Below are 21,820 nucleotides of genomic sequence, written 5' to 3'. Positions count from 1 at the left end.
GCACCTTTTTATTGTATGTCTTTCACCAAAGCACACTTACTATTATTTTATAGTATATTTAAATAGCATAATTTGTGTCATGGGATTGAAGGTATTGAGTTCTATTCACGATGTATTTATTGAATCACTATTATTTTATAGTATATTTAAATAGCATAATTTGTGTCATGGGATTGAAGGTATTGAGTTCTATTCACGATGTATTTATTGAATCTTTATGAGATGTTCTTTACTGCCAAGTATTTTGTGGATATTCAGAAAATGAATGTCTTAGATTTTATGGTATAGTTTGACAGATAAGATCACTTACATCAAGTACGTAAGAAAATAGCAAAGAACTACCATATATTTAATTGACAGTGCTTATAATCTTGATTATCAATATGCAAGAAACTGAAGCCTCCATGTCGGTGTCCTAATATTTCTCAGGAATATTTCATCATCTTACTGATAGTGGAGAGTGATGAGGTGAATTTTATGTTTCAAAAAAGTTTAGTTTTTTAATACCAGGAAGAAAGTGATACATCTTTTTTCTGGTCATTGTGTTTCATTGCAAATAGCATTGTATTGTGGCATAACCTCAATTCTTTTTAGTGACAGTGATGTAGGACCTTCTATTGTATCTTTTTTTTTTAAGTTAGGTTTATTGAGTATAATTTATATGTAGTAAAATTCACTCTTTTTAGTGTACAGTTCTGTGAATTTTTAACAAATGTAGATAGTCATATTTCTACTCCCAGGATTAAAATATAGATTATTTTCGTTATTCTAAAATAGTTGCTTAGACCATTTTGTAGTCAGCCTTCCTATCACACCCCTAGCCTCTGGCAATCACTGATTTGATTTGTATCCTATAGTTTTGCCTTATGCAGAATGTCTGCTGTCTGTTATGTCTGCCTATTATAAGATAGTAATGTAGCATGTAACTAAATACTGTGGAGATCAGAAATATGGAGGTTATGGTTGGGAATTTAAAAAAATGTTTCTTTTTTTTTTGGCAGGTAATGATTACCATGCTTAGAAGGGTTAAATAATGGGTTTTGCTCATCTTTTACCATAACTTTATGGTCCAAAAGTTCAAAAGGAAATCTTCTATCATTTCCTTAAAACAAACTTATTAAAATTAGCTTTAAATGATCTGTGCCATTTGTATTTGATTGTAGTAATTTGGCCTTTCCATTCTCAGTATCTCTTACCTTTATATCTTCCAACAAAGGTTGGAATCTTAGGTATTTTGTTATCATGACAATGCCCAATTAGACTTCAAGTTAAGATATTTTAGCTGATCCTTAAAAATGGAAATATATAGAATTTTGAAGTAACCAAATCAATCTTTTTGTATTGATTTGTAAACAAAATAACCCAGAGAATTTGACTATAAGAACTAACAGAATGAGTTACAAATATGGTCAAAATCAAGAATATAGTTTAATTTTTTAAATTAAAAAGGGAGGGCTTCCCTGGTGGCGCAGTGGTTGAGAATCTGCCTGCTAATGGAGGGGACACGGGTTCGAGCCCTGGTCTGGGAAGATCCCACATGCCGCGGAGCAACTAGGCCCGTGTGCCACAACTACTGAGCCTGCGCGTCTGGAGCCTGTGCTCTGCAACAAGAGAGGCCGCGATAGTGAGAGGCCCGCGCACCGCGATGAAGAGTGGCCCCCGCTCGCCGCAACTAGAGAAAGCCCTCGCACAGAAACGAAGACCCAACACCGCCGTAAATAAATAAATAAATTAAAAAAAAAAAAAAAAAGGGAGCATTACTCCTTCCTGACACAAGAAAAACATTCAGGGTGAATTTGTTTTCTTATTGCATAAGTGTTCTATGTGGCCCTTGTCTCCCTGTTTTCTTCAGCTACACGGCAGAAATGATACCAAAAGAGTACGCAGAAGCGGTGTGGATTTCTTGGTTGATCTGGAATGGTAGAAAAGCAAACTTTTTTTTTTTTTTTTGCGGAACGCGGGCCTCTCACTGTTGTGGCCTCTCCCATTGCGGAGCACAGGCTCCGGACGCGCAGGCTCAGCGGCCATGGCTCAAGGGCCCAGCCGCTCCGCGGCATGTGGGATCTTACCGGACCGGGGCACGAACCCGTGTCCCCTGCATGGGCAGGCGGACTCTCAAACACTGCACCACCAGGGAAGCCCCAAACTTTATAAAAACAGCTTCTTTGAGATATAATTCATATGCCATTAAATTCACACTTAAAACGGTACAATCCAGTGGCTTTTAGCATATTCTGAGTTGTGCAGCTATCACCACCATCAATTTCAGAACATTTTCATTACACCAAAAAGAAACTATAGACTCATTAGTATAACTAGATGGAGTCATGCAACATGTGCTCTTTTGTGGCTGGTTTCTTTTACTTAGTGCTTCATTTCCTTGTATTGCTGATTAATATCCCATTGTATGACTTTATCACAATGATCTATTCATCAGTAAATTGTGATATATTTATACATTTATTCATCAGTCTTTGGACATTCAGATTGTTTATACACTCTGGCTTTTATGGGTAATGCTGCTGTGAGCATTCCTGTACAAGTCTTTGTGTGGACATATGTTTTCATCCCTGGCAGTGGAATTGCTGGGTCACAGGATAACTCTATGCTTAACCTTTTGAGGAACCACCAGACTGTTTACTGTAGAGTGCTGAGAGTGCTTTATATAGTCTAGGTACTAGTCACTTGTTGGGTATGTGATTTGTGAATCTTTTCTCTTAAGTCTGTTGCTTGTCTTTTTAACCTTATAATAGGGTCATTTATAGAGCAAAAGTTCTTAATTTTAGTGAAGTCCACTTTACCAGTTTTTCCTCTTATGGATTGTGCTTTTGGTGTCAAGTCTGGCCTCAGGTACCAAAGATTTTCTCCTACTATTTTTTTTTTAAGTTTTATAGTTTTATGTTCTACATTTAAGTCCAGATTCATTTTGAGCTGATTTTTAAATAAGGTGTGAGCCGTAGTTCAAAGTTCATACTTTTTGTGTGTGGATATCCAGTTGTAGCAGCCCATTTGTTGAAAAGGCTATCTTTCCTCCATTGATTTGCTCTTTGCACCTCTGTCAAATAACATTGGACATATTTGTGTTTGTCTTTTTCTGGTTTTCTATTCTGTTCGCTTAATCTAAAACCAAATAGTTTTAATAACTTTAAATGATAAGTCTTCAATGGGGCTGGCTGATTTTTCCTACCTTATTTTTTTTTCAAAAATTCTTTTAGCTATTCTAGTTCCTTTGTCTTTCTATATAATTTTAGAAATATTTGGCTGTATGTACAAAAAATCGTGCTGGGATTTTGATAGGAATTACATTAAACCTGTATACAGAAAATTGACATCATTACTATGTAGAATCTTTCAACCTATGAACATGGTATGTCTCTCCATTTCATTTATTTATACCTTCGATGTTTTGTCAGTGTTTTGTAGGTTTCGTCTATTTTTTTTTTGTATTTACATCTTTTCAGTCTTTTTTTACAGTATTTCAGTCTTTTTTGAGCCAGCGTTACTAGTATTTTTCTTTTAAGTTTAGGTGTCCACGTATTCATTGTTAACATATAGAAATATAATTAAGAATTTTTTTCTTGTATTTTGCAGCCTTGCTGTACTCACTTATTAGTTTGCTTATTTTTTGTAGATTCATTTAGATTTTCCACATAGACAGTTATTTTTTCATTGAGTAGGATTACCTCATCCATTCCAAACTGTATGTGTTTTCTTTTCTTGCTTTATTGCACTGGCTAGAAATTTCCAATGCTGTGGGGTTTTTTTGTTTTGTTTTGTTTGTTTTTACATCTTTATTGGAGTATAATTGCTTTACAATGTTGTGTTAGTTTCTGCTGTATAATGAAGTGCTATATGTATACATATATCCCCATATCCCCTCCCTCTTGCACCTCCCTTCCACCCTCCCTATCCCACCCCTCTAGGTGGTCACAGAGCATTGAGCTGATCTCCCTGTGCTATGCAGCTGCTTCCCACTAGCTATCTATTTTACCTTTGGTAGTGTATGTATGTCCATGCCACTCTCTTACTTCGTCCCAGCTTCCTCTTCCCCCTCCCTGTGTCCTCAAGTCCATTCTCTACGTCTGCGTCTTTTTTCCTGTCCTGCCCCTAGGTTCATCAGAACGATTTTTTTTTTTAGATTCCATATATATGTGTTAACATATGGTATTTGTTTTTCTCTTTCTGACTGACTTCACTCTGTATGACAGACTCTAGGTTCATCCACCTCACTACAAATAACTCAATTTTGTTTGTTTTTATGGCTGAGTAATATTCCATTGTATATATGTTAAATAAGAGTGGCATTGTGGACATCTTTACTTCATTCTTGATCACAGGAGGAAAGCATTCAGCCTTTCACTGTTAAGTATAATGTTAGCTGCAGATTTTTAGTAGGTGCTTTTATTAACTTGAACAAGTTCCTCTCTCTCTTCTATTTGTATTTTTCTGAGGGTTTTTTTAAATCATGAATTGGTGTCAAATTTTATCAAGTTATTAACATGTTCATATGATTTTTTTTCTTCTTTAACCTCTTAATATTTTGGTTTACATTGATTGATTTTTTGAATTAATGTAAGGATCGTGTTACACTGATTCAAAAATCAATGTAATACTTATATTTTGTCAAGGATTTTTGAGACTATATTCATGAGAGATATTGATTTGTAGTTTTATTTTTTTTGTTGTTTGTACAGTTGACCCTTGAACAACGTGGGTTTGAACTGAGTGGGTTCACTTATATGTGGATTGTTTTCAGTAGTAAATACTACAGTACTACATGATCTGTGGTTGGTTGTATCCATGGATATGGAGGGCCAGCTATAAGTTACACCCAGATTTTTGACTACACAGAGGTTTGGTGCCCCTAACCCCTGCATTGTTCAATGATCAACTCTATTTTCTTTTTTTCTGACAAGATATATAGGATTTTATAACCCTTACTTTGTTTTGGAAAGCATCGATCAAAGAACCAGTTTCAGCATAGATACTTCTTGGTCTTTCAACCTTGGTTACTTTGAGATATCCACGTTTGCTTCTTAAGCTCTGTTCCAAAATACTGAATGCCCTCAGTTGAACAGTTGTCTAGTATAGCCCAAGAACACCATGGAGGACTTCACAGTAATTATACTCAATATCATGGGATTCCATGACTTCTCATACTTGTGCTGTGATATTCTGTCATGCCTCCTATCCTGCCCTGAGCAACTCAGTCCCTGGGAGGACTTACTGGTAAAAGGATATTGGGGTTGAAATCGGAAGATCTACACATCAATACTGGTTCTTGAATTTAGTAACTGTGTTATGCCAAGCAAGTACTTGACCTCTCTGATTAAATGAGATAAATTTAAATGGATTTATAAACTTGTTACACATAAATACTAGCGTTATTTTCATGGAATCCATTAATTTTACAGGAAAGGAAAATACTACTAATAAATGATTGTTGCCATCTAAACTGTTCCTTAATATCATTTCCCTGTTTCTCTGATCATTTTCAAAATTATCAACTGTTAAGCATGGAATGAGACTGAAAGATTTCAGAGATTTATATTTTGATTTAATAATCTGAAACAACGATCTTTGATTTTGTGCTTAAGCAGTAAGTCTGTAGAAATGTGGCGTTTACCTTCTTATCTCTTCTTTGTGATTATTTTACTGATAACCATCTTTAATCAAATAACATAATATTATTTTTCTAGTAATTCCTCTTTATTTTAAAATTTTATCTTGAAAACCTAACAACAAAAGTGATGCTGTAAAGGGATGGCCTTTGTCATTTTTTGTTATTGGGGACCATTCATTTAGCACTGTTCATTCTTTTGTTGGAGCAATACTTAATAAAGTGCTTGCACTAAAATGACGTTCTCCTCCCCAAATTTAAATTGTTAGGCCTTGGAACTGCCTACTGGTAGGTCTACTTCTGGATCATTCATGGTGGTTAATGACTAAGATTCTTCCTCTTGGTGCCTTTCATAAACCTGAGGCAGCAAGGTTGAATTTCATATAGAAATTCAGTTAATGCATCTTGGAAGAAAAGAAATCCTGGAATATTTGTAGCTTCTGGTTTTAAAAATATTGTGTTAGATTTTATATGTGCAGTTATCGAAGTACTTATTAAGAAGATTTGATTAAAATGTTCAACTCCTGAAGTAAGTTCCAGTGGGTGACATTTTTCTATACCATGATTGAGCAATACCTCTTGGTAACCATGTGTAAAATATTGGACACCCCCTCCTATCCATTGCCTAATTAGATGCAAATTGACAACAAAATACAGGCATTCTCCTCTTTTTGAAAGTTTGCTTTACAACCCTTCACTTTTATGAAAGACTGTCGTCAGTACCTGTTTTTGCTGATTGAAAGATAGCTCAAGAGGATTTTCGCTTTTATGAGAAAAGACAAAAGGCAATAATAGCACTCAGCGTTTGTTTAGCAGTGAGCTGTCACAGAGCCAGGCACACCAAGAGCGGCTTAGAGCGGCACCACCAAGCTCCTTCCCTGGGAACTAGCTCAGCATCTCAGCATCAAGCTGCCATGGGTTTGAACTGTGTCTGTGAGCATCTGTGCTTTGTCTTGAATTCTGTGCATTTGTTAGGAAGATGTGTCCTAAGGTGATTGCTCCTTTGCTTTATATCATTCTGGCTTACAAAAGGTTTCACAGCAGTGCTCTACTTTCAGATAGTGGAGGGGGGGAACCTATGTATCATCAAAGATGGGAAACTAGGTAAGTAAGGAAAAGACCTTTGTATGAACTTTCAGATTCTCAGGTGGTTTACAGAATGGAAGTTTTTGGTGCCCTGATCTAGTTCACCTGTCTGCTTTCAGTTAGGTTCTTTCAGTTCCATAATTATCTGACCTCATATCTAATTCCTTCAGAGACAGAGAGATATTATGCTCTTGGGGCAATGCATTTCAGGTCTTTTACACAGAATCAGAACACAGATCCCTCTTTTGTCATCATCCGTCTTCCCAACCCCCAAATTATAAGCAAACTAATATTAAAGAGAAGTAAACTTTTAAAATAGTCCTTCACTCTAGGTTTTTTTCTCCCTCTTTTTAGCATAATTATGTCTAAATTTGCTAAAGTAACTGTAGCAAAAACATTGAAAGGAATCAAGTAAAACTGTAATTTACTTCATCATTTTTCTGTTCCCAGATCTTAGTTAAAAGTCCGTATAGTTTGCATCCATGTACATATATATATATATAAAGCAATAGAACACAGATGAATATTTTGTTCATTAATTTCTGTCTCTCCCTAATTTTGGTGAATATATTGTATTTTTTTTTTAACATATTGCATTTGCATCCAGTAAGTCAATTAAAATGCTTTAAGAGTTTTGGTCCACCTTTCATTTTTTTTTTATAAATTTATTTATTTTATTTATTTATTTTTGGCTGCGTTGGGTCTTCATTGCTGCGAGGGGGCTTTCTCTAGTTGCAGTGAGCAGGGGCTACTCTTCTCTGCAGTGCACGGGGCTTCTCATTGCTGTGGCTACTGTTGCGGAGCACGGGCTCCAGGCGCATGGTCTTCAGTAGTTGTGGCGCACGGGCTTTGTTGCTCCGCGGCATGTGGGATCTTCCTGGACCAGGGCTCGAACCCATGTCCCCTGCATTGGCAGGAGGATTCTCAACCACTGCGCCACCAGGGAAGCCCCACCTTTCTTTCAGTTTTTAAAAACTAACCCTTGTGCTTCCCATTTGTTTTAGCTGGGGTCTCAGCAGAAGCCATGCAGACTATTACCACTGCTCCTGATGCCTCAGGGCCAGAAGCCAAAGTCCAAGAGGAAGAGCACGACCTTGTGGATGATGACATCACCACTGGTAACCATGATATCTTTAATGTCCAGTATTGGAAAATGCTTTTAGGTCGTTTACAGTGGGGTTAAATATGTTGATGGAAAGGATGGAAACTTGCACTGATGGAGTGTTTAGTTTTTGATACCCTTTAGTGCCCTTTTTGATATTGAAGTAGAAAGAAGCAGACTGTTTATTTCGTCCAGGTTTGCTCATTGTTGTTATAACAGTGAACCTGCTAGATGTGCATTTGATTTTCTGAGAACCTTCTAATTCAGAGGCTAGGATCATTACTAAAGCCTTGGAACATGTAGAGGAATACACTTATTGTGTTATGAAAAGTTTTGCAATTATAGTAGGGTAAACTGAAAATATCAAAGTTGTAATGGCAATTTATGCAACACAGGCTACATAAGGAAACTTACAGATACTCTTTGTACCTATACTATAGAAATGAATCCTGCTTTTTCAAATTACTTACATTGTTTGGGTATTCAACATTCTTATCTGTATTATTTATCACCTGATCAGGCATAATGTAAAATTTATGAAAGCCATACACTGCATATGTTCAGCCTGTCTTTTTATAGGCTTAAAGCAGTTTCAATTACTGGATCTCCAAATGCATTCAGCTCAATTTCTTTCAATGAACGGAGGATAAAAACAACCTAGTATAAATATTTTTATTGGTATTAAGAATGATAAACTCTTATTTTTGGTGCGTATGGTTAAAATGTAAAATCTGACCATATAAATCTACAACTATTGTGAAACAAGAAGCATTAACTTAATAGTAATCAATAATTTGAAAAGAAGCATGCCCAGTAAATATCAGTAAAATTTTTAACAATAATTAAAGGGAGAAAAAAAAACCAAAAAACAAAGGGAAGTTGTATTTTTTTTCCTCTTCCTTTTTCCTTTTAAAGCTCTGTGTAGCAGGTTCTTTACTGTTATCACCTGACTGCCCTTAAATTTCTTTCACTGGGAAGAAGTTGAGGGAGCTTTATGATCTCCCTTGAAAATTTACAAAGCCTTTATTTAAAAACCTATAGACTTGTGCCACTGCTGCAAATAAGTAGTTGACTACATTGAGGAGCATCTGGTTTTCTGCAAAAATGAGATGATGGTGGTTGCTCTTACTTTTTAATGTATCAATTCATTGATTAAAAAAAAATCATCCACCTTAAATATAAATTAGTTTGCAAACTTCCAACTTTGCTGAAAGTCATTTGTACTTCACAATTATGGAACTTGTTTTGGCAGCTACTAGAGGAAATTATTTCATTTAAAGATTTTTAAAAACTATTTCTTGCTTTATTCAGTTTTCACTGCTTTTTAAAAAATAATGCTATAGATATGTTTTGTTATTCCCTCTAAATTTTAAAGGTTTTCTTGTCTATAAAAAGTCATGGTTTAGGGCTTCCCTGGTGGTGCAGTGGTTGAGAGTCCGCCTGCCGATGCAGGGGACACGGGTTTGTGCCCCGGTGCGGGAAGATCCCACATGCCGCGGAGCGGCTGGGCCCGTGAGCCACAGCTGCTGAGCCTGGGCGTCCGGAGCCTGTGCTCCGCAATGGGAGAGGCCACAACAGTGAGAGGCCCGTGTACCGCAAAAAAAAAAAAAAGTCGTGGTTTAAATAATAGAAAGAAGTTGCCTTTGCAGTAGTAGAATAGCTCAATTTGCATTCCAGAATAAAAGCTGAATTTTTGAGCTCTCGAGTAAGTATTATTAAATCAGTACATTGAAATTTTGAATTATGCTGTGCCGAAGTCACGAGACAGCATTATAGCACATGACTGTGTGCTTATTTTATTGTTAAAAAATCAAGAAAAAATGAAAAATCTAGTTTGGAGAGTCAGTTAATGCTACGTAAACTGGGCGTCCAGAGCCTGTGCTCCACAACGGGAGAGGCCGCAACAGTGAGAGGCCCGCGTACCGCAAAAAAAATAAATAAATAAATGAATAAATGCTACATAAACTATATTTTAATCTGTAAGAGTTCAGTTAAATGTATGTGATATATGGCTTTTATCAGTTGATTTACTCATTTCATGCCATGAGGACTAGAAGCAAGAATGCTCAATAGCCAAAGAATTTAAATGACGCCAAAGGCTCCCTTAACATGTTGTCAGAGCAGCGAGCATGCTGCCGCCTGTAGATCGTTCAGGCTACCTTTAGATTGTGTGGCTTGATTAAGATGTGGTATAGATTTCTGTGAGGGTTTAGAAGAAAACCATATTTCTTTTTATTGACTAGAATCCTATATAAATTGCATTATGAAAAATATGGTAGGTGCATTGAGAGAAACCTGTTTCAAGCAAAATAATCTTATTTTGGATAACCAGCATTGTAGAGCACAAGAGGTACTATGAAAGGGAAAACTGGCCAATTTAGCCATTCACTTTGAAAAATCTGATTTTTCCCCTGGCTGTTTAAAAGGAATTCCTCTAATAATATCACCTCAAAACAAATAGAAATCGGGCTTCCCTGGTGGCGCAGTGGTTGAGAGTCCGCCTGCCGATGCAGGGGACACGGGTTTGTGCCCTGGTCCGGGAGGATCCCACATGCCGCGGAGCAGCTGGGCCCGTGAGCCATGGCCGCTGAGCCTGCGTGTCCAGAGCGTGTGCTCCGCAACAGGAGAGGCCACAACAGTGAGAGGCCCGCGTACTACAAAAAAACAACAACAAAAAAAACCAAATAGAAATTATAACGTGACAGATATTTGCTTGTATTTTGAATGAATTCTTATTTGAATGCTGTAGCTAGGCTAATATACATAGTTGTATTAATTTTATTTTTGTAGTAATCTGGGGCTTAATTCTTCAATTAACTGAATTCAACAGCTGACCAAGATAGCAATTAAAATATGAAGTATAATTTAGTGCTTTTGTATAGGCAGAATTTCATATTTGAAATTTTTCTTTTGAGTAAGAGCAAATGAGGTATGAATATTGTCTTAACGACACTTGGATCTGAGCTTGGCAGTCTTTGTGTTTGCTGTATAAAAGTAAAGAAGCATGGATAAAGCTGTGTAAGTGTTGGCGATGATCAATTGGAACTAATTAAATTTATTTGAAATGAAGAGTCTTAACTGGAAGAGGACAGCTGGAAAAACTGGGAAGAAAAATTGAGTCTTGATTGAGACAATTTAAACCTTCACCCTGTCATTTAAAAAATATGCTGCAGCTTCTTTCTAAATCTCTCTTTTGAAAGCTAGTATCTATTGATCGGCTCTACAAAGTAATGCCAGTGTGCCTTGGTCAACACACACCCTCGGTTGTGCTTAGCATTCCAGCCTAAGGTTTATCAGATTCTTTCCTTTAACCAAATGTCTTAAATTACATATCAAAGCCTTATTAGCCACTTTCACAGATTAATACTGTTTTATGTAGGAAAAATATTAAAACCTATTCCTGATTTTTAAAAATATTGTATAGTATGCATGGGAAATATACTCCCTCCTCCAAGGGAATTGTTTCAGGTTTTGCAATACTCTGTATATTTAAAATCTATTTTAACAACAATAGTAGTGTTTTCTTGAAAGTAAAAAGAACGGCGTTAAGATTGTTTCTAGATTATTTATCATTTTAGAGTCACAAGAATATTATTCTGTACCTGTGCATTTGCTTTTGTATGTGTACTTTTATTTTTGGTATTGCAGTTTAAATGTTTATGTAGATATATAGTCAGTATTTGTAAATAACATGTTATTTTCATTACAATATGAAGAGGTGATAATTATGTTAATGGAGTAAATCTCACTAAAAACTGAAAGACATAGAAAAAATTTTAGATAAATCATTGTTTTTTTAAGGTAGACCTTTTAGGTGAGTTTGTTAATTATCTTTATGCAGTTTTCATTGAGGTAAAGGATGGCATTCTGTGTGAGGATGAAGCTATACATCCCCTAAATGTGGCATTTTAAAACATCTTCCCTTAATATCAGGTTAAAAAGAATTTGGGAAGGGTTTCACTCACAAACCTGTATGGACCCCTTTAAGAAAGTCACTGTATTCTCCTGTGGGTCATACTATAGTGTCCTACCCCTTGTTCAATATGCAAGGACACAAACTGACCATATAACAGTGATAGTCAGGAGCCACTGACATTGTCAATAAGAGACAACTTGATACTAGATCAGCAGCACAGTGGACAGATTCAACTGCTCACAACAAATGCAACGATGATACATGTATTTGGATGGGTGTGTTGACTCGATATTTGTTGTATTTTTTGTAGCATTTAAATTTAATTTATAAAAAAAGATGAGAAATGCTATGGAAAAAGAAAAAATAGAGAAAGGTGAGAGAACTTGAAAGCAGTATCAATTGTTAACTTACTTTGTACCAACCACTTTATTCTTGACACTAACAGCATTTCTTTGAAGTGTGTTCTAGTATATTTGTCCAGATACAGAGATGAGGAAACAAGCTCAGGGGAGGTCATGTTCATGGGACTGAACATGAGTCCTGCCTGACTCCAGAGCTGATGTGTAGGCTTGAGCACCACCCTGCACTGCCTCATAGTCTCCAACTCATTGAAGTTTGGCATCTTTTTACTTTCTTTTGAAATGGGAGATGATGTCACCATCCACCTTTATTGCTCACAATAGCGAGCATAAGCCTGATATTTGCCGGCCATATTATTGCCTAGAAGGCAAACTTGTTATTCTAAATTTAGAGCAAGAGATTATCTCCCTAAAGGGGGACAATCAGCACGTATTTGTTCTTTAAATGTTCTTTTAAAATTTGTTCTTTAAATTATTTAGGACTGCTATCATGTTAAGACCATAAATACAGTTACTGTTCATTACTAAACAGTTATTACATACAGGTAAAATGAAATTTGTATTGTTCTGTCTAGCTTTTTGAAGTCACCAATATAAAACTGACACCTTAACATAGATTCACACAGCAGAGTCAACATTTCTAGTATATTAAGTTAGAGCTGAAAAGCACGTCTTGTCTGAGACTAAATATTGATTGATTAATTTTACCATTTACTGAGGCTCTGTTCATAAAATGTTTATACATTTGTTTTGACTGAAAGATAGGAATTCATCCTGTTAAAGATAAGCTCTAAGGAACAAAATTTAGGGCATTATATATTCAGAAATCAGAAGCACTTTCTTAGCAGAGAGACAGAGGCCTTATAATTCGTAAACTAGAATAAGACTTTCTGCATTGCACCATTTCCCTTTCTCATTCTTTAATTTATAACTGACAGTCTAAAAACAGTACAGATCTATGTGAATTTTAAATCGTTTGTTTTAAACTGTTACCGCTACTCTTGTGATTGACTTCAGAATGTTAGCTACTACACAATATGGGTTTACTGTTATTAAGATTTGGGGTAATTATAAACGACTAGTGCTGTGGTTTACCATGCACTTTTCTTTTTTAAGAAAAATAAGTGTGAATTTCATAGTTTTCTGAAATATGTCTTCAAGTAATTTACCTTTGTATACATTTTTTTTAATCTGGGAGAAGAAAATTTAAATTAGAATATTTTTGCTGTTTAGTGTTTAATACTCAGTTTTAGTTATACGTTGATAGGATGTTAAATAGAATATTTCTAAATATGGTATTTGAGAGTTGACAGGAATATTAAAATACAGCCCAAAGTATGGCTTTTTGTCATTCATTTTCTCTTTTCATTTTTTCCACTCTGGGTGACTGACTTTCCCTTTTCTTTGGTTTTAACTACCACATCCATGTTAAAGACTATCAAATCTGTATCTCCAGCCTAGGCTTGTGTTCTGAGTGTCAGATTAATATGTCCTCCTGCCCAAATGCCCCATAGATACCTAAATACCAAGTCCAAAGTGAGCTCATATTTATTTCTAAAACTCATCTCCTTTTATATTTATATCTCATAAAAGGCATCACTGAGGGTACCATCAACTGCCTAACACCCCAAACCAGAAACCAAGGAATAATCCTGGCTTTCTTACTTTCCAACAGGGTCCACTGGTAGTTGGTACCAGTTCCTGTAAACTGTACCTCTTAAATATCTCCCAATGATTTTCCCCTTCTCCATTTCCACAGAGAATACCTACATCCAGACTTTAATTTTTTCTACTTTGGATTATTATTATATTCTCCAGTAAACATCTTGCTGTCTCCATTCCCTCCCCTTCCAGTTCATGTCTTTCATTACTCTGAGAGTTTCAGAAGCCACTTCATCACCTTTCACCCTCATTAACTGCTGCTTAATGGTTTCCCATTAATTATAGCACAAAACCCAAACACCTTAGGAGGTATCTAGGGCTCTTCGAATACCTGACCCCTGGCTCTAGCTTCAGTGGCTGCTGTAGCAATACTGAACTTAGTTTCTCCAGAGTACCCTGCTGTTTCATGACCCTTACTTTGCCTGTGCCCCTCCATCTGGCTGCTATGCTCTCAATTCTTTCACATGTGAGGTGAAGTTCTGAGAGTTCTCTTCAAACCCAGCGTGAGTGTCACCATCTTCCCGAAGCCTTCCTGGACCCCCTTATGTAAGATCTCCCAGTTCGTTGTATGCATTTCTGCTGTTGCACTCTGTAACACTGTTAAGTGACCGTTTACTTATCCTCTGTGAGTCACGTGTGTGCATATGACTTTTACCTCTGTATATTTCTGGCACTAAAACAGTGCCCTGGTCCATAGCATCCTCTCAGTAAATGTTTATTGAATGAGTGATTGAATTAGTGAAGCCATATGATCACTCATTTCAAAGAGCATTCCTGGGCTTCCCTGGTGGCGCAGTGGTTGAGAGTCCGCCTGCCGATGCAGGGGACGTGGGTTCGTGCCCCGGTCTGGGAAGATCCCACATGCCGCGGAGCGGCTGGGCCCGGGAGCCATGGCCGCTAAGCCTGCGCGTCCGGAGCCTGTGCTCCGCAACGGGAGAGGCCACGACAGTGAGAGGCCCGCGTACCGCAAAAAAAAAAAAAAAAAAAAAGCATTCCTTATATACTATATATTTATTTATTTATATATATTTACTATTCTTATGCAATATATATATGTATCTCCCTAACCTCCCCACTTTTCCTTAGTGGGTATTCAATGGCACAAAAAGTGTTTGTAACAGGTCAGTGAAGGAATATAGGCTTATTTCTGGATAAACTGTCTCTTGACTTTGTGAAAATGAGATTTGGAGAAGATTTAGGAGCATAAGCAGAGAAACAGACTCTTAGGACTCTCAGAGAGTTCCCTTTTTGTGGCCTGCACTGACCAGACAGTGGCAATGTGCTTATAACAGTGGTCTGAGTTGTCTCTTGAGGCACACTTTTCCCTCTGGGTGTGTCTCTCCCGTTGCCCTGGGAGCTGTGCCACCTCATTTCTAGGCTCAGCTCTGTCAATGAAAACAAAAATCTCTTGTGTTTTTTCTGGAACTAGAGGTACCAGAGTACCTGTTATCCAAGAGATCCCTCTGGGGCTTGGGATGCCACCGCTGGAGAAGCAAGGTGGCTTGTATGGGAGTAGGGGAGAGATGGGGAAGTGGGGAGATGCTCACAGGAGGGAGAGAAATACAGAGTTTTTCCAGGAGGCCTGACATTTAACCACACGCCACTAAAGAATGAGAGTGTGGAATCCTGTTGTGTGATGGTGCACGTAGTGTTTTTGTGCCATTCCCCCAGGTGTCTGCAGTCAGTCATTTAGCACTACGAAAACTTGCTTTTTATTGTCCATTGAAAATTGCAAGTTAACATGCCCAGATTTATTGTGTTTAAGCTTATGTTTAAAAGCTTGGCCTGGGGTTACTGGCCTGCAGAAAAGCACAAAAGGAAAAGAGGCAAGAACAAGGACAAAAACATGGCTAATAAGTACCATTAGAATCTTCAGTTTCACTTTAAAACTATTTTTAGACACTTATAGATGGAAAATCTGCTTAATATCAATGTATTTTGACCAACAAGGTCTTGGTCATTTAATTCATTTAAATGAATTAAATATCATAAAGAATCGGAAGTGCTGTAACATACATTACTTGAGATAGCTGTTACATTGGCACCAAATCTTTTATAATGATATTTTCTAATAATAGCACTTTTATTTTTTTTAATGTGTGTGTATTGACTGCATATACTACTTAGGCAAGGGATTGGTCAGGTAAACAGTAATTGATACCATCTTAGAAAACTGTTCTAAAATAACATATTTAAAAATCAGGAACTTAATAGCTATCACAACAGCTCATTAGTATTTACTAAGTACCTAATAAGTATCAGGCTAGGCTCTTTTTAATCCTCACAGCTCACTGTAATTGTCCTCATTATTGCTCCTGTTTTACAAGAGAGGGAAATGAGGCATAGAGTAACTTTCCACATAAAGGCCACAGATAGGAAATGGCAGAGTCAGGATTTGAATCCAGGCCATCTGCCTTTAGAGCTTGTGCTCTTAAATGGAAGTAATTATCAAAACCAGATCATTTAAAAAATCATATAAGAACAAAAAGAAACAAATATATTCATTATGGCATGTCGTTTTCTCTTTGTGTGATATAGAAAGTTCTATTTTAATTTTTAATAGAGTTTAATTTTTAACATAGTACAAGGAAATATTCAAAATGTGTAGAAAAGACATGCTGTTTTCTTAAAAAATAAACATGGATAATTAGTATAGGAAGATAATTTTACATATTTTCTAGATAAAATTAGGATTATTTTATGTTTGTGTAAAACCACATACATAGTTACACTAACATGTACACAATATTAGATCATAAAGACTTAAGGTTTGGTTTTTGGATTTAATAGTGTATATATTTTTTGATAAACTTAGACTCAATAGGAACAAAGAAGAAATATTTAGTTGGATAAGAATGTTGTAGCTGTTAAAAAATAAAAGCCCTCCATGGGAGTGAATAACCTTCAGGATGAACTTAAAATCTGGCCTTTTGTGAGCTGTGTAATAATACCTCACGGATAAGAATGAATTTCATTAGATTGTGGCACACTATTATATATCTGTATATTACGTGAATTGCCCTTATAATTGATATCAAACCCGTATGACCAAAAGTTGTAATTCACAAAAGTAATGACAGCAATGTCTCATAATTCACAGACTTTATGTCATACCTGTGAATGATTACTTTTACGTGCAAGCCATGTTAAAGGGGAAAAACAGGTTTTAAAACGGATGTGGAATTTTGAAGAGTTCTTCTTCCTGATACTTTCTAGTCACTTTTAGTATGCAAAGAGATAAAGTGACTACTATCCTTGAATTTTCCCATGATTTCTTGGATTAAAATTAATTGTCATGCATAAAGGCCTTTATTCTTAATTCGAAATTTTAAATCATAAGTGGAAGTTGGTATTTACTCTTTGAGGTGAAGACAGTCATAAATCTGAATGTATTTTCTCCACATGATGTAATACACTAGAAAGAGGAGCCTTCCCTCACAGGTAGGATAAAATCAAGTGAGAATATTTACTCTTTTTTTTGGGGGGTGGGGGTGGGATTATGGTATATCCTAAATAAAAATGCATGAATTAAATGAAGTAAACCTAATTTAAAAGGATTCAGAGAAACTGAATTAGCTACTCTCTCTTTGCCCTTTTTGTATATACATATTTTTTTCAGTGTCGTTGGTATCCCCTGAAAGAAGTGTGAGGAATATCCAATTTGATTCAACAAAACATTAATATGCACCTTGTATTTTTCTATCAGCACATTCTGGGGAGGATATAACAGAGCAAGCATCCTAGTTGAGAAGCTGAAGGTGAAATTTTACAGAGAGGCTATATATTCACACGTAGCTCTACACACATACACACACATATGACATACATGTACCGAGGACAGACTTTAGGTCGGAGAATTCAGAGCACTGGGGATTAGGTAAGGGTAGGAATTGCATTTGAGGTAAGCCTGCATTTGTGACAGAGGTGGAGAGACACGGGAAGAAAAACTTTTGAGCTAAAGCTGTTCGTTTAGAACTTGGTTTGAAATGAAGGCTCTGTGGAGGGCTGAGAAGAGTAGCCAGGCTGGAGCTGATGGCCGGGCAGTACCGTCCGGGATGGAGGGTCTAATGTCAGGTCAGGTGTGTTCATGTGGAATGTAGCAGATTCTACATCCTGTGCTATGTGTTACTTTAAAGCAGGGCTTATTATTAAAGGGATTTATGATGTTGATGGTGGGTATCGGCTTCATACCCAATGTGCGTAATTCTACTCCCATGGCTTTTCTTTTCATTCAACAGTTAGTTTTGATCACCTTCTAGGTATTGAGTACTTACTAGTTGTTGAGTGTAGGGTGGAGTTTGTGCTTCAGAGGGCAGCTGATGACTGGTTGTGTTTATTGTTTTGTTGGGAAATTTTTACCTGAAGAACTGTTATTCATGAAGGTATAATAAACTCCTGTTACTGTGAGGCAAAACTTGCATTTCATATGTATGTCTAAGAGTGAATCCATAGATTTCATGGAGACAGAAAAACAAAGTGAAATCAGCTGAATGAAAAGCGGGTCTGCAGTAGTAAATACGTAATTAGAATATTTTTAGAATAAATATGGTTACAGCATAGGCCCTGATAGCTCATTCTCTGTGTTCACATTTCAGCTTCCCTGCTTACTCACTGTGTGGCCTTGTGCAGGTTACATGACCATGCCAAGCCTCAATTTTCTCACCTGAAATCTGAGGGTAGTGAGATTGTTAGAGGATTAAATGAGATGATGCATGTAATCTTCTTAGCAGAACAATTGGCACATAATAAGTGCTCAGGAAATATTATATGCCCCCTCCCTTCCTTCTCCCCCCATTACCACCATCATCCTTAAGTGATTCGCTTTAATAAATAGAATAAATGGTTTGTAACTAACATAACTCATTTATAAATTAGTTCTTCCTGATGACTTGATGATGTTTTTTCTAGGTAGTTTGATCATCACTCCCAGGGATATAAAATTACTAGATAAATTTACACTTTATAGATAGAGAAAAAAGCTGCATCCAAATTTGTGTGCATGTTTTTAGAAATCCCTAAAAGCTGGCTCACGAAATACAGATGAATTATTATATTTTCTTAAACACTTTTATATGGCTTCTTTTACCACATTTATTGCCTGAGTTGAATCTGACTGAGAAGAGTGAATGATTTATAAAATAGAAATAATGACAGCTGTAGAAGATACTTAAGGTAGCTAAGGGAGAGTTAATTTGCATATTCAAACCCATGTTTGGCCACTGGTGATCAGTGAGGGATGGGAGAGAGACAGTGATGCTGAAAAGCTTTCTGAGGAATCTGATGCAGCCATGGAGCTGAGAGTCACTGCTAGACTTAGGAAAGCATATTTAAAAGATGATAAAAGTAACACAACATTGTGAATCAACTATACTCCAATAAAATTTTTTAAAAAGGTGATAAAACGTAAAGGATAGGGCTTCCCTGGTGGCGCAGTGGTTGAGAGTCCGCCTGCCGATGCAGGGGACACGGGTTCGTGACCCGGTCCGGGAAGATCCCACATGCCGTGGAGCGGCTGGGCCCGTGAGCCATGGCCGCTGAGCCTGCGCGTCCGGAGCCTGTGCTCCGCAACGGGAGAGGCCACAACAGTGAGAGGCCCGCGTACCGCAAAAAAAAAAAAAAAACGTAAAGGATAAAAGGAAATCTTCACATACTGTCATTGATAGTCTTGCCAAGAAAGAAAAAGGAGAAACATTTAATGCAGCTGTCATACTTGCAAAGGATGCTTACGTTTTAGCTGAGGCTTTTAAAAGGTATGTCCTAGATATTTGGCAAGCTCACGTTTTACTTCCCAGGCTGGCTTGATTTCTCCTCCCTAGCCTGTTTCCCTATATTCCAGATTTGTACAACTGGGTGAGATTTTGGAGGTAAATTATTGAAAGATATAGAAAACCAAGTTAAGAACAGCAACAAAAGATAATTATTAACTGCACGGAAGAAAAAAAAAGTAGTACTGAAAAAGTTATCATGATTGACCAACCACATGGTTAAGCTGTGAGTAGCATGCACATCTTCATGAAAATGTAGGCATTGATGATGATATCATAGTTTTAATAAGAATTATGATATGATAAATTGGGAGGCAGAAGGCAGAAGACAGACTGTGTGTGAATGTGGTGTGTGCGTGAGTGAATCTGTGTGCGTGTGAGAGTGAATATGGGTGTGTGTGTGAATGAATGAGACACATGTAAGTAATATGTGAAGGAGAACTTAGTTTTCATTGACTGTAACGGGGAATCATAAGCCTAAAGATAAGATAAGCCTAAAACTGAAAAATTAGAAGTAGCAAATGGGATTTTCTAAAAGAGCCCAAAGTGGTTGTTTTGGCAGAGTGGAAAACGGGGATGGGATTGAGGGGCTGTTGCTTTTTTATACTAACTTGTGGAACTGTTTGACTCTTTAAACAGGTAGAGTTTCATGAAATAAAGACTACATTTAAAAGTAAAAATAAAAAATTTAAAAACTAGGACAAGGGAGCACATAACCAAAGGTAATAGTGAAAAGTGACATGAAATAATGTCATCAAGTCTAAGCCAGAATGAGCTGGAAACAAGCAGTGTGTGTTTCTGCCCACCCCCCTTTCCATCCTTTTTTCCCAGCTGTGTTCCAAAGAAGGGGAAGACGAGAGAGAGAGAGAGAGAGAGAGAGAGAAAGAGAGAGGGAGAGAGACACTGTGGTGTGAGCTAGTATAAGATGGAAAGAGAGTGGGGAGAGACATTCAGAAAGCTCAGCTGATGTAAGGAGAAGAGTCAAGGGAATGTAGATTTTTTAAAGTCAGTTTCTTTTCGTGATCTAATGAACAGCGTCCAAGGGTCATGAGAACTTGCTGCAGTGAAGACAGGATGGTTGGTTGATTTTGAAAATGAAAATGTGAAGAATGAAAATAAAAATCTACAAACAAAAGTCTTTATTTTTAAAAATGAGGGTAAATTGGATCTAAGAAACTCTGAAATGGTTAGTGTACTGTTCAACTATACCAAAAATTTGCAGTGGATTTAAAAATATGATTTAGGAGCACTTAGAAGAAGATGTGAGAACCAGTACAAGGTGTCCTGAGCCTTCCCACACACTTGGCTTTTCTCACAGTGTTTCAATTGTGTTGATTTTGTTACTACCCATCACCTAAAATAATTTTTCTGCTTTGGTGTAAGATGTATACTATTCATCGTAAAATGACTTTTATACTCTTCTGTGGGCTTTCACTGCATATAGTGGACAATGGAATGGGCTATTCTGTTCATGGAAAGCTATTTCTTATGATGAATTTGGATTTTTTAGAATTTGGCTTGACATCACTTGTTACTGTCATTACTTACACAAGTATCATTGCTAATGCCTTACTCATTATTCCCTCATGACGAATTTATCAAATGACTTAGGGATTAGGGAAGAGAACTTCTGAAAAATAGGAAACAGTCTATAAAGCAAATCTCAGCAGTGCAGCCCAAGATTCAGCAGGATAGCAAATAAACACATCAGTAGTAGCAGTCAGTGCTCCCATGCTACCTCTAAATCATTTCTGGATACAGCCCCTTGCACCTGTTATACTTGTGATACTAAGGTATGTGTCTGAGTCACTCATATATATTTATGTGGAAATTGCTGCCCATTGTAGCAGACAAACAATCTTTTAGAGGACCTGGCTTGAGGTCCCAGTGTACTTTTTACTGTTTAATGTGCAGAAAGTGGCATTTACTCTTGGTAGCACAGTGGTGTATCTGGCAGATGTCTGCCCCTGCAGAAGCATGGTCCTCAGTGTAGCCAGCCAGGCCTGGGAGAGTCCCTGTGAGGGATTTATGACATACTAGTTGAACATCTTTGCACTTGAAGGAATTAGCCAGGTAGAAAGGGGATAGGGAAAGGCTTTCCAAGCTGGGGTCAAGGTTTGCGAGGCTGAGAGGCAGAAGTGGTGCAGCATTTTGGGGGAAGTGTAAGTGGTTCACTGTGTATGTGTATGGGATGGGGCGGGACCAGGACTGACAAGAGATGATGCTACAGGGGAGGCCAAATGTTGAAAGGTAACAATGAACTAAATTTAACACTCTAAGTCACTTTTCTTAGAGTGGTATTTAAGTTTA

At 37.1% G+C, this 21,820-nt stretch overlaps 1 protein-coding gene across 4 annotated transcripts in view; it reads left to right on the top strand.

The window, feature by feature from the left end:
* WDR7 (WD repeat domain 7) overlaps positions 1-21,820 on the top strand; it is a 370,882-nt gene that overhangs the window by 149,625 nt on the left and 199,437 nt on the right. For all 4 annotated transcript variants that reach the window (XM_079942515.1, XM_079942514.1, XM_079942512.1 and 1 more), the window contains one exon: positions 7,711-7,824. In XM_079942515.1, coding sequence (XP_079798641.1) covers positions 7,711-7,824 — 114 coding nt within the window. The remainder of the gene's footprint in view (positions 1-7,710; positions 7,825-21,820) is intronic.

Source organism: Stenella coeruleoalba (assembly GCF_951394435.1).
Source record: "Stenella coeruleoalba genome assembly, chromosome: 14".
NCBI lineage: Eukaryota > Metazoa > Chordata > Mammalia > Artiodactyla > Delphinidae > Stenella > Stenella coeruleoalba.
The sequence above is the reverse complement of the archived record's forward strand: the minus strand, read 5'-3'. Positions and strand labels throughout refer to the sequence as shown.